This window comes from Pantherophis guttatus, chromosome 1, assembly GCF_059756535.1.
Source record: "Pantherophis guttatus breed Tessera chromosome 1, ASM5975653v1, whole genome shotgun sequence".
Lineage (NCBI taxonomy): Eukaryota > Metazoa > Chordata > Lepidosauria > Squamata > Colubridae > Pantherophis > Pantherophis guttatus.
This window is the reverse complement of record NC_142063.1, coordinates 234184592-234197723: the sequence shown is the minus strand read 5'-3', so window position 1 is coordinate 234197723 and position 13132 is coordinate 234184592. Positions and strand designations below refer to the sequence as shown.

Genomic DNA, 13132 nt, shown 5'->3' with positions numbered 1-13132 from the left:
GTTCGGACCGGATCATCCGATCTGGTAGGGGTGGCAGCGGGTGGTTCGGAGAACCGGTAGCAAAAATCCCTGCCTCCCCCCCATGCCCAGCTGAACCACACGATCATCAGAGGCTTTTTTTTTTACTTTTAAAAGCATTTTTTCTACAACCTCTTCGGCCGAAAAAATGCTTTTAAAAGTTAAAAAAAAAGCCCCTGATGATCGCGCGGCTCAGCTGGGATCCTCAGAGGTTTTTAAAAGCATTTTTTCTACAACCTCTTTGGTCGAAGAGGTTGTAGAAAAAATGCTTTTAAAAGTAAAAAAAAAAAAAAGTTGGCCATGCCCACCCAGTCACATTACTCCCCCTCCCCCACCAAGCCACGCCCACAGAACCAGTAATAACAAATTTTACATTTCACCACTGAAGGATATGCATGGGTAGCTTGGTCTTGAGACATTACATATGTAGACATCTTAAAGACATATTTATTTTATTATTTTTTATTTTTTGAATTTGTATACCGCCCTTCTCCCTGAGGACTCAGGGCGGTGAACAGCCAAATAAAAAACATCAAATACAAATATTAAAATACAGTTAAAAATATATATATAAATTTGGCCCCATTAATTAAAACAATAAACAAAACAATTAAAAACACTTAAAAAGAATTAGGCCAGCCCGGCTTGTTGGAAAAGGAAGGTTTTATTATGCCATTGCCTTTCTGGAAGCAGAATGTAGTGCCCCAGGGTTCTGTTATAGGATTTTCAACTATTCTTCAGGCTCTTCTCTCTTGGTACTTCCGCAAAACCAATAACAAAAGGAATGATGGGGATATCGTGATGGATGTGAAGAGCCTATGTCCCTTTGCTTAAATGCCAAGCCACATCAACTGGTTTGGAAAGGGTGCTATATACCCAATACCTATCCCCAAAGTATTTTGTAGACTTGATGTGATACACAGGAAAAACCTGTTACCTTCAAAATAACGACAGAGAGTTGATAGACAAGACAAGATTAGTTTTATTCTTTGCAAAGGTCCTTCTCAGAAAGAGAGAAGGCAAATTATGGTCTCTTTCTTACCATCTTATATACAGTTTTCAGATTACATCGTTACACCGTACAGGATACAAACATGTCCCTGGAGTACAATTTCAGATCTTATATAACAAGTTTAGCACATGTTTTGCCCCTGTGGAAAGTCCCCACATTTCCACTATAAAAATACCCCACTTAAAGTTAAGAAATGGAATAAAATTCCTAACTCCATATATGGCTTTCTGGTAGTAGAAAGATCATTTAGTAGACTTTTTCCTCATACCTTGCTCAAAACATCGTTTTTACAGAATCTACCATCAAATAAATGAACAGAAGAAGAAAATAAAATGAGACCTTTAAGCAGAAGCAGCTGGTTATAGAGAATGAAGAATTTTTTTTTTAAAGGGTAATTGTTCAGAAAAAGTCTATGTTTCAGATTTCTGGCTGCCATGCATGCTTAAACAGTTTGGCATACTTTAGATTAGGCGATGGGTAATATATTTTCCACCTGTTACTTTCCTTTGGAAATGAAATGAAATGAAATGTAGATCTTAAAGAAAAAAAAAGGTTTGACCAGCAAATGGTGTAGCATTCAAAACCAGGGATTATTAAATTCAGGTACTTTAGAATGATAATCCTCCTGAAATTGAGTGAGACATTTGTCAAGTGAATTTTGTCCCTTTTTATGACCTTTCTTGCCACAGTTAGCTAATCACCATAGTTGATAAGTTAGTAACATAAATAATGGTTAAATGAATCTGGCTCCCCTATTGATTTTGTTTGTCAACAGGTTGCAAAAGGCGATCATGTGACTTTGGGACACAGCAATAGTCATAAGTATGAGTCAGTTGCTAAACACCTGAATTTTGATTACATGATCATGGGTATGCTACAAAGGTCCTAAGTGTGAAAAATGGTCATAAATCACTTTTTTCATTGCCTTTGTAACTTTGAAGGGTCACTAAATGAACTGTTTTAAGCCGAGGTATCTAGATTTATAAACATTAGGATTCATTTGTAACTATTGTGAGTTGTGATTAGCGTATGATCTTCTTCACTACTAGGAGTGGAATTTAAAGGCACAGGAAGAAGCAGGTTTCTTTAGTTTGCTCTGTGATCGGGTAATTTATCTGGAGACGACATATGTGAAGCTGCTTGTGGAAGAGTAATTCTTTGGGGGCTATTTTAATAGATTGCAACAGTACTTCCTCTGAACAGAAAAACAATGCTAAGCTTCTGTAGATGGATAAAATATTCACATGAAACTATATCTAGCTTTACGTTGATGTGGCTTGTAAAAAAAATGATTCAAAAGTATTATTTAGGATTACAGAATACCCTTTTGTCATATTTTATTTCAGTCAGATCATAAAAGTAAAAATAAGATTATGTGGGGAGCACAGCTCTTACTTATTTTTGTGGTCCACCTTCTCAATCAAATTGGGAATAACCTATTTAGCCCATTCAAAACTGAATCCTTGACTTTCTCACAGAAATAACCCCCCCACAGTTTTTTAGATTCTAGAAGTGTGTTACAGTTTGATGCACTACAATGTTATGTTTCATTTTTCAAACAATATTCATATTCTTAATCTAACACACTCTGTCTCTAAAGATGTAGAATGAATAACAAAATAAATGATATATATGCTAAATAATTTCACATTTGCTACAGATTCACTAGCTTCACTGGTGATATAGTAATAAGCTTTCCACCAGAAAGAAGCATTTTCCATAGGTAAAAATAACTCTAATGGGAAAACAGTCTCTGTTTTATACCTTTTTTACACTTAATTTACTTCAGAGCTACATATGGAAATCTGTCTAATTTATAATTCATTTTTCACAGGTATATTTTGCTAATGGGTCTTCTGGATCGAAATGAAAAACTCTTTTATAAAGTGCTGACTTCTGACATTGAAAGATTTATGCCTATTGTTTATACTCCCACTGTGGGTCTGGCATGCCAACAATATGGTATAGCATTTCAGAGACCAAGGTATGTAAGGTTATACTTCACATTTTAAGTAATTGTACATTTTTTCTTGCTTCATAAGTTTCTGCTTTTCAGCATAATTGAATGTAATCTAAGCCTGGAATAATTAAGATAATTCAAACTATGTTAAGTACACTTTGCAAAAATAAATCAATACTTTATTTTTTTTTTAAACACTTACAATAAAAAAATGTTTGGTTTAGATGGCTTTGCAGAGAAACTAAAATTGCCTAATGATAACAATAAAAAAACAAACAAGAAAAATCCAATCCTACTTTGATTTAAAAAATTGAAAATATATTAATATTGTTAATATGCTAACATCATATAAGAGTGGATTTAATCACAAAGAAAAACTTTCTGGAGCATATTTTATAATGTATTTTTCAGTAAAAATATTAAAACATAATTTAAAAAGGCAGTTAGACGCTATTACTACCATTGGCAAGATCAGGCAGTCTCTGCAGTTCACATTTATTTTTCTTCCAGTTGCAATGATAGCCAATTCTTTTCCAGAGCTTTCTCAGCGTTTATTTGATTAACATCAGTGTTTATAGCAATTCTCTTGATTTGCTTTTCAAAGGGCGATAAGCTTACTGAACTGCTTGACCCTTCCTAATATTAAAATACTATAGGTAGTCCTCGATTTATGATCACAATTGAGCCCAAAATTTCTGTTGCTAAGTGAGGTGTTTGCTAAGTGAGTTTTACCCTCTTTTACGACCTTTCTTGCCAGAATTGTTAAGTGAATCACTGCCGTTATTAAGTTAGTAACACGACTGTTAAATTAATCTGGCTTCCCTATTGACTTTGCTCGTCAGAAGGTCGCAGAAAATGATCACATGATCCTGGGACACTGCAACCTTCATAAATATGAGTCCGTTGCCAGGCGTCTGAATTGATCACGTGACCATGAGGATGCTGCAATGGTTGGAAGCGTGAAAAATGGTCATAAGTCACTTTTTTCACTGTCATTGTAACATCAGTCATTAAATGAACTGTTGTAAATTGTGAACTATCTATATCAAGTCAGGATTTTTAGATTTTAACCTAAAGGGAAATAGGCTAAATTAATACAGGTAGTCCTTGACTTAGTTGGCAATTGGGACTGGAATTTCCTTTGTTAAATGAGGGTGTGTGCCGGGGTGGGTTCTACTTACCTTTACCACCGGTTCGCAACGGGATCGCATGAAACCTATAGTGAAAGCCCTAATGTAGACATATTATAATCAAAAAACATCCCCTCCAACATGAAACTCCTCCCAAGTCCAAATGCATTGAAGTAATCTCATCCACTTTGAAATCTTTACTTTCTTTCCAATATTACATGCAGCCTAAGGGACTAATCATGAATGTGAATAAGACACAAAGATACTTGCCTTTTTCCAGAATATCTTTTACAGTCTTAATAGATAATTTACTCAATAGATCCGTTGGTCCTAATAACATAATGAACCCCACTGTATTACCAATAATGAAGTTACAGCTGGGTTGCTAAACTAAAAATATAGTTATAGCATATTCTGAGTATTTAGCTTTATTGGGAAAAAAAAATGACATAATATGTTTTTCAGATTTCACCTTTCTGTGTTATATCCAAAAGTAAGAAAAATTACAACCAGTAACCCATTCAGACCACCCATCCATACAGCACTGAAAGACATTGAAGCTTCTCTCTGAGCATTCTTGAATTATCCCCGAGTAGGAAAAATTGATGTCAGCACAATAGTTCATACACATTTTTATATAATCTTAGGATTCCAAAATGATTTGGAATAATTTGAAGAAAAAAATGTACTTTTAAATTATAAACAAACTGTTTCTGGTTTTTTTTTTTTAAATGTAGTATAAAAATGGCAGAAAAACAATTGAATGGGAATAAAAACTCTGCTGTATAATTTGCTAAGTGTATAATTTGCTAAGAGTATTTATGATATTATCATTCCCATAGATTCATAAAGCTTTATAAAATTTAGAACTAGTGACGTATTTTATCATCTGCTTCACACACACTGATAGCTTCTGCAACTGGCCTGAGGCTGCCCTGAGGAATGGCTGGGTGGGAAGCAGGCCCAAGGCCTGCAGGACCTGGGTGGGGGTTACAAGCCTAAGGCCTGCAGGCACCCTGAAGAATGGGAAGCAGAGTACAGGCTGCCTCAGAGGGTGGGGAAGGCCTTGAGACGCCTGGAGCAGGCCTCCTAGGGCCTCCACTAACACTGAAGCATTTAATAATATCCAGGGTCACTCAATGACTGCATTTGGGGAGAGCAGGATTGGGGGTCATTATGCAAAGTTATAATGTGAGCACATTGCTAAACAGCCATCATGACTTATGGACTGTAACTGGCAGGCTGCATTATGGTCATAACTCAAGGACTATCTGTAATGATTTTTAATGAATTGTTATTCATTTGATATTATTTTTCCTCCTGCTTCTGCACTTTTGGGGAGTTTTGTGGTTACTGTGTAGGTGTGCACATATATACATAGACTCACAACCCCACAAACACCCCCTCCCCAACTCAGGACAGATTTTAGCTGATGTTGGCAGATTTTAAGTTAACTAAGAAGGAAAGGTGGGCATTTCAAAAACCTTTTGTAAGTTTATATATAGGTTTTTTTTCCTGACTAACCTTTTTTTTTTTTTGGACTATCATCTTTAAACTAGTCTGCCATTTTAGTAAACATAATATGCATGCATAGTTATGTTTTTCTTTTACATTCTGTTATGTCTTTAAAGAAGAAATTGAAAGTTCAGAAGCAGCTTCTTCTACATGTTTTCTGGTTTTATACAGGCATGCCTTTGACTAAAGAAGTTAGGATAGGCATCACACCAGAACGTATCCATAATATTTACATAGATTTGTATATCTGTAACTGTGTACTGCTGAAATGTTTAATTTTGCCCCCTGTTAGCATGCAGCTATGTATCATATATTAATATACCTATACATTTTTTTAATACGCTCTGTGATTTCTATAAACATCGCTGCATTCCTAGCAGGGGCTGCTATTGCTAATCCATTCTTCTCATTCCATTTTTCTTCAAGTTTGATTCCAGAAGGCAAATCATTCATAGTGTGCTGGTTTCCACTTCATGTCCTCTGTTTTAGCAAATGTGTATAAAATTGCCGTGAGCAAAGTTGTCTTTTTATGGGATTTTGGGCTGTCTGTCTTGGTTTCTCATATACTGTGGCAATCCATTTCTAATTTCCTTCCTAAAATATTGTAGATTGTTGTACTGATATGTGGTATGATTAGAGATGCATGCACGTAATTAACTTTTTTTTTTTTTTTTTTTTACTTAGAAAGCATTGTTCTGTGGAAACATACCCATTCTGGGTATTGTGTGATAATGCAACAGGTTACTAGACTTGTTTTGGCGCAGAGCCTTACAAAGACAAAGTGTAGGTGTGCATGTTTTCCACATAACACATGTTGCATTTCCTCTTTCTTTTTGTGGTATACTGAGTACACTTTCCACACTATCTTGGTGGTGGTAGTCCTTGACTTACAACAGTTCATTTACTGTTGTTCAGAGTTACAAGGGCACTGAAAAAAGTGACTTATGACATTTTTTTACACTTATGACTGTTGTAGCATCCCCATGGTCACATGATTTACATTTGGATCCCCTTTTGCGAACTTCTGACAAGCAAAGTCAAGGGGGAAGCCAGGTTCAATTAACAATCGTGCTACTAATTTAACAACTGCAGTGTTAAGAAATGTCATAAAATGGGGCAAAACTCACTTAACAAATTTCTCACTTAGCAACATAAATTTTGGGATCAATTGTGGTCGTAAGTCAAGGACTACCTGTACTCTGATTTTAAAAAATCCCCATGCAGTAATTGTTTTGTCAAAAGTACTTCTTGAAGTCTGGTGGATTCTTTTTTTCATAAATGATTATATCTTTCATGGAAACCTGGATTTATTTTAAATGCAAATATCTGTTGTTCTTCTTCGTAGAGTACAGTTTATACAAAGAAGAGTGGGGTTAGTTACACCAGCAAAGAATAACTAAGCACTATCACACAGTAATCTTTTGTGCCTGAAAGTTGATAGTAATCTATCTCTGCTTTCATTTTTAAATGGTTAAAAAAAAAGAAAAAAAGTTAATTTTGACAAATAAAAGCCAGTGTTTTTAGCTAAACTAATATAATTTGTTTGAAAATTTATATTCTTCCTAGTGGCTTATTTTTTAAAATGTCTTTTAAAAGTATTAGGTTCCAAAAGATACTTCTATGCCAGTGAGTTTCTGCAGGTGGTCTGCCTTATAGAAATGGAGTGAAACTGGATATTTTTTGTAGTTAAAGGGTAAGGGTGATAGTCAGTTCAGATGTTCCTTATTTCATTTGGCTTATTTTAGCTATTCTCTTGACATTCTTGTACAGAGCCCTGACATTTATGGATACAGGCAGCAATGACTTATGTGATATAATGAAAATTGGCAACAGCCACATATCTATGAATTTCTGGGTTGTAGGTTATGTTTGCTCATCCAGGCACATACTTAATTACTTATTTAGTATCAAAACAAATCTCAAATGCCTACACATTCTTTTTTGAGAAGTTGTTATATTTTTATGCAAAAAATAACCCTACTTTTATTCCTGAAACTATATAACTAGAAAATTATATAGAAAAGCTTGTAAAGTATATAATTTCCCCTGAAGTCTTTTGGAAAATATTATTATGAATTAAAAGCAAAATTGATTTGATTGTCTTTTGAATGAACATTATCTCTGAATTAATCAACACTGCTTTATGCATAGTAGCGTATAGTCCAGGGATAATCTAATACAAGGGTCCCCAACCCTGGTCCGTTGGCCGGCACTGGGCCACGGCACGCCAGAAACCGGGCCATGCAAACAAGCGAAGCCCCATCTGCAGGATGCAGGCAGCGCACAAAACCATGTCCCTTCTGGTCTGCGGAAAACCCTCTCTCCACAGAACTGGTCCTTGGTGCCCAATAGGTTGGGGGCCACTGATCTACTATATTAGTAGATCCTGTTTGCTTATTTATTTATAAGTTTTATAGCCTGACTAATTCCTCTGACTCCAGGTCATAACCAATGCAATACTTCCACTGTACAGCTGGCAGACTACAGCTGAAACAGCTCTCTCTCACCAGCATTTGGGCTGTCACATTCTGCACCAGCTGAAGTTTCCAGGTATTCTGCCAAGACAGATTCAAATAGAGCGTGTTGCAGCAATCCAACCTTGAGGAAATGAGTGACTGCTGCAGAAGCTGGGCAGAGACATCCCTGGCCACAGCCTCCTCTCCTAGATCAAGTAAAAGCTATGAATCCAGAAGAATCTCTCCACCCACCACCCCCTGCAACTTTCAGGAGGAATGCAATTCGTTCCAGAACCAACATAGGGCTTATAATCGAATCAGACGGTTTTTCGACAAGCCACAACTTCATAGTGCTAAGATTCAGTTTCAAGTTGTTTCATTCCACCCAGTCTTTTACTGCTTCTAGACAGTAAGAACATCTACTATATTTCCTGTCTGACTTGGGGAAGGCAATATATAACTGGACACTATCTGCATACTGATGTTATATCATCCGGAATCAACAAATGACTTGATCTAATAGTTCCATGGAGAAGTTAAACAACTTGCAGGGAAGAGTCCAGTCTTGCAGCATCCTATACAATGGTGTGAACACTCATTCCCCATTATCACCAATTGGAACAATTTACTTAAGTGTTGTTGTTGTTAGTTGCAAAGTTGTGTCTGACCCATTGCAATCCCATGGACAACTTTCCTCCAGATCTTCTGTCCTCTACCATCCCCCGGAGACCATTTAAACTCAACTGCTTCAGTGACTCCATCCAGCCACCTCATTCTCTGCCGTCCCATTCTTCTTTTGCCCTCAATCGTTCCCAGCATTATCTTCTTTTCCAGTGAGTCCTTCCTTCTCATTAAGTGGCCAAAGTATTTGAGTTTCATCTTCAGGATCTGGCCTTCTAAAGAGCAGCCAGGGTTTGATCTCCTCTAGGACTGACCGTTAAGTATAGAAATGCCATTATATGTGCCACTATAGATTTGACCAATTTGAAAAGCAAACACTCCCAGCCATTGTCAGTCCTTTAGGTGATCTAGAAGGATGCTATAATCAATTACTGTGAATGCCATTAAGCGATCCAATAGAATCAGGAAGACTACACTTTCTTCATTCACCAAAACAATCAATATAGTTTCATTACTAGGCCTAGATCTGAAATCTGTCGGAAAGAGATCTAATTAATCTGTTTGGTTAAAGTGTTAAACTAGAAACAGGCAGATCCTGGTTCATGTTTACACTCACCAACAGAAGCCTACTAGATGATTTTGAGCCAATCATTCTCTCTCAGCCCCAAAACTAGGACTTTTCAATTTGATTTAATCTATAGCGGCACATATAATGGTATTTCTATACTATCGAGCAAGTAAATTGCATTTGCATAAATCAGTCAATTTCTACTTAGAAATATATGGGACAGATTTTTTAAAAAATCAGGCTACTTTAAATGCAGATGGTACTTTTAGTCTATAGGGCTTTTTCCACTACTGAATTAATATTTTCCATCCATTCGTGACTTGGGAAAAGACTATACTTTGCTGTTTCCATTATCTGTTCTTCTTGGCGCTATGTCCAGTCATTGTCAGTCACCTGATTTCCCTCCAAAATCATGGGTAATAAAATGTAATAGATTTTACCCAACTTGCAGGTGTTGTAGGTCAGTGTCATAATAAAGGGGAAAATATGGGAGAATAGCAATTTCTACGAGAACTGTAGGATATAGGGACAAAGATTTAACTCTTCCATTGTGAGTTGCAATCCTGATGAAAATCCCTCTGTCCAATGCTGCAATTGAATTTACTAAAGGAAAGGAAAGCTTGTATTGTAAGTGTGCTAACCTCAATTTAAAAAAAAGCAATCCATGTTATTTGGGAACTGTGTTATTAATTTAACATGAAGATAAATCTTCAATGTATTTCTGGGCTCAGAAAAAGTAGAGGAAATGGTGTGCTTCTGAGATCCTACTCCTTTCCAAGAGAATTGTATGGGCTAGGTTAATTATGGGGAAGGAATTCTTTGGAAACCGAGTGCATTTCTTACAACTTCGCACAGTGCACAGAAAGCATATGCATTGGGGTTCTTTTGAAGATGCCAAGAGCTACTTCACTTCATAACAGCATAGCATATTGAGGCATATTTTCTAATCTGAGGTATCTGGATATGTTGAGTATGTGGCATCGTTACTGGGCTTACTGTATTTACTGTAAATCTGGTGGATCCTATTTCTCTTATGTGAAATGTTTCAGGCAGTATTCAGCAAGCATGCTATTACTATAGTATATGATTTATATATTTCAGTGGAACTTTTTGTAACCGAAGGAAAAGTTTTAACGGTTGACAAAGGAAAACTATATATGCAGAGATAGTAATATATTTGAAAAAGAATGGTGACGTTAATGAGTTTTCCCTAATGAGGTAGGATAGGGTTTTTAAAATTGATGCTGAGCCAGGTGAAGTCCAGATGTTTAGCCTTTCAAATGTGGTTTTAGGATTTCATTCTTGTTTTAAAATTTCCATACATAGCTTTTAGTAGGTCTTTCTTAGCTAGACCCTCACTAGTTATTTTAATTGAATGATAATTAAAATATAATAGGTGGAATAATTTTTAATTTAAAAATGTAATAGTTGTTTAGTTGAAAATCCTTCTTAACTTAAAGCAAAATGAAACTAGTAGACATGGGATATATTGTTTCTTCTTCCCACTTTCTTAAACATGGTTAGTAGTTTGGCAGGAGTGAAATCATGAAATCTTATATTTTCGTGACTGTTCTTATTAGTTTAAAAGATGTCCTTGTTTTCAGATTTTGCTTACTGAACATATCACAGTGAGCTGGATAGTATGCTAGTCTAACCAAAATGCTAATGGAGTATAGTTCATCAAAATGTGTGAATCCAGCATATAAATATTTGTGCTAGGTTAGTTTCTATGAAGGCAGTGGAGGCCTTACATGAGCTACCAACATCTGGACTCCAAAATCAATCTATCAATCAGAATAAAGCTAGAAGGGACCTTGGAAGTCTTCTAGTCCAACCCCCTGCTCAAGCAGGAGACCCTATACTGGGGGGGGGGGTATTCACTTACCTTTGCTACCGGTTCGCAAATGTAAGCGTGTGCACCTGCCGACACCACTACCGGTTTGTTCGAACCGGATAGTGCCGGCTGAATACCTCCACTGCCCTATACCATTTCAGACAGCTGGCTGTCCAGTCTCTTAACAACCTCCAGAGATAAAGCACTCACAACTTCTGATGGCAAGTTGTTCCACTGGTTAATTGTTCCCATTGTTAGGAAGTTTCTTCTTAATTCCCGGTTGCTTCTCTCCTTAATTAATTTCCGTCCATTGTTTCCTGTCCTGCCCTCTGGTACTTTGGAAAATAAGTCGACCCCCTCCTCTTTGTGGCAGACTCCCAAATACTGAAATACTGCTATCATGTCCCTCCTAGTCTTTTTTTTTTCTCTACGCTGGCCAAACTCAAATCCTGCAACCGTTCTGTATATGTTTTAGAATCCAGGCCTTTTAATTGTTTTAGTTGCTCTTCTTTGCATATTTGTGTCAAAGACATATTTGCATACAAATAAAACATATTTGTATATTTTAATTTGTTGTTTTTTCCTAAATATTCTGTTGTCTACTTAACTTGGCACTGCCTAGTTTGTACATATAGATGGGTTACTCTTAAAGAGATCATTTGGAAAGTTTCCTTGGGCTTCAATATGAGCATAGACAATTTTTGTTGGTCAATGGCTGTGGTTGTTTCTGTTTCAGAGGGTCTTTTGAAGGGGGAGGCATAAGAATCTGTAGGCATCCCATTGGCAGTGATTCAGTGATGTCCCCCAAGACAGATAAATGGTATGTGAGTGGAGGTATTCTGGCTTTTATTTGCCCCAAAATAGATGGGTTGAGTTTCCATTAAGTTTTATTTTTGTTTATTTGTTTCTTTTAAGTCTTCATCTTTAAAAAAACCACCATGAAAATATAAGCACAAACCTGGGGAAGAGAAATGAAGCTGGAGAGTTCTTGTTGCTTATCCTAGGCTTAAAAGGAAAATGAAGTATTTTATGAGTGTTACAATTGCAACACAGAGAAGCAATTTACAATTGCTTCTCTGTGTTCTACCATACTCTGCCTTTCATCAGTGTGAGCTAGTCTCGCCATTATCCTTTTGTCAGATATTACTGTTTTCTGTCAGTAACCCATTCTTTGTTTAGCCATTACTGTCTCTGTAAAGTATGTAACCATTCACAGTTTATTTCATACGGGCTTTGAAATACAGACATCTTGGGTGCAAGATGTAGAACATACTGTAGTCATCATGTTAGCATTCTTGGACAATGTTGCATTTCAAAGTGAATTCTGATTCTAATTGGATAGTACCAATATCCTGCTGTTTTCTAAGTTTTAATGGGAATACAGGGCTGGAACTTGTTAATATAATGACTTCTCATTTTAGAATAAAGTATTGATTTCATATTTATCAATACGCTTCTTGGAAATACATCCACAGCTAGTAACATTTTATAGTTTTTCTTTTTTGTAGAGACTGTCTGGCTTTAGTAGGGTTTGCTTCAGTCATAACAAATTTTTTTTTTTGTTTGATAGAGTAAAGTTTGACAATTTGTAGTTCACTGAACAGTTATACATATGCTTAACTTTTGGCACCGAAAATGTTTTAGCTGGAATTATTGGAGACTATTCATGGCAATTCAAATTAAATATGTTTGCATCTTTCATAGTCTTAAGATTTACAGCCTCTTAAAATTCTGATTTAATTTTCATGTGTTTTATTATTTGTATGTGTAAAAAGAAATTATGATATATTGTGTAAAAAGAAATTATGATATATTGTTATTACACCATATAATCATTTCCTTCTATAGTGTAAAGCTGTTTTTTTAAAATTTGTATGTATTTTTAAAAATTATCACCTTTCTTTTATCATTGCTTTCTTATGAAATCTTTAAAGCAGCTAAGAAATGGCAGACTTTTACTGAAGGGTCAGGCTCAACCCTTCCAAGACCAAGTGGCTGTGGCTCCCGGCATCCCGGTA

At 36.1% G+C, this 13132-nt stretch overlaps 1 protein-coding gene across 3 annotated transcripts in view; it reads left to right on the top strand.

Moving 5' to 3' along the window:
* The window catches only part of ME1 (malic enzyme 1), a 115325-nt gene that overhangs the window by 19010 nt on the left and 83183 nt on the right, over positions 1-13132 (top strand). For 2 of the 3 annotated variants that reach the window (XM_034408890.3, XM_060689142.2), the window contains exon 3: positions 2865-3014. The exons of the other annotated variant lie outside the window; for it this stretch is intronic. In XM_034408890.3, coding sequence (XP_034264781.2) covers positions 2865-3014 — 150 coding nt within the window. The remainder of the gene's footprint in view (positions 1-2864; positions 3015-13132) is intronic. 3 annotated transcript variants of the gene reach the window in all.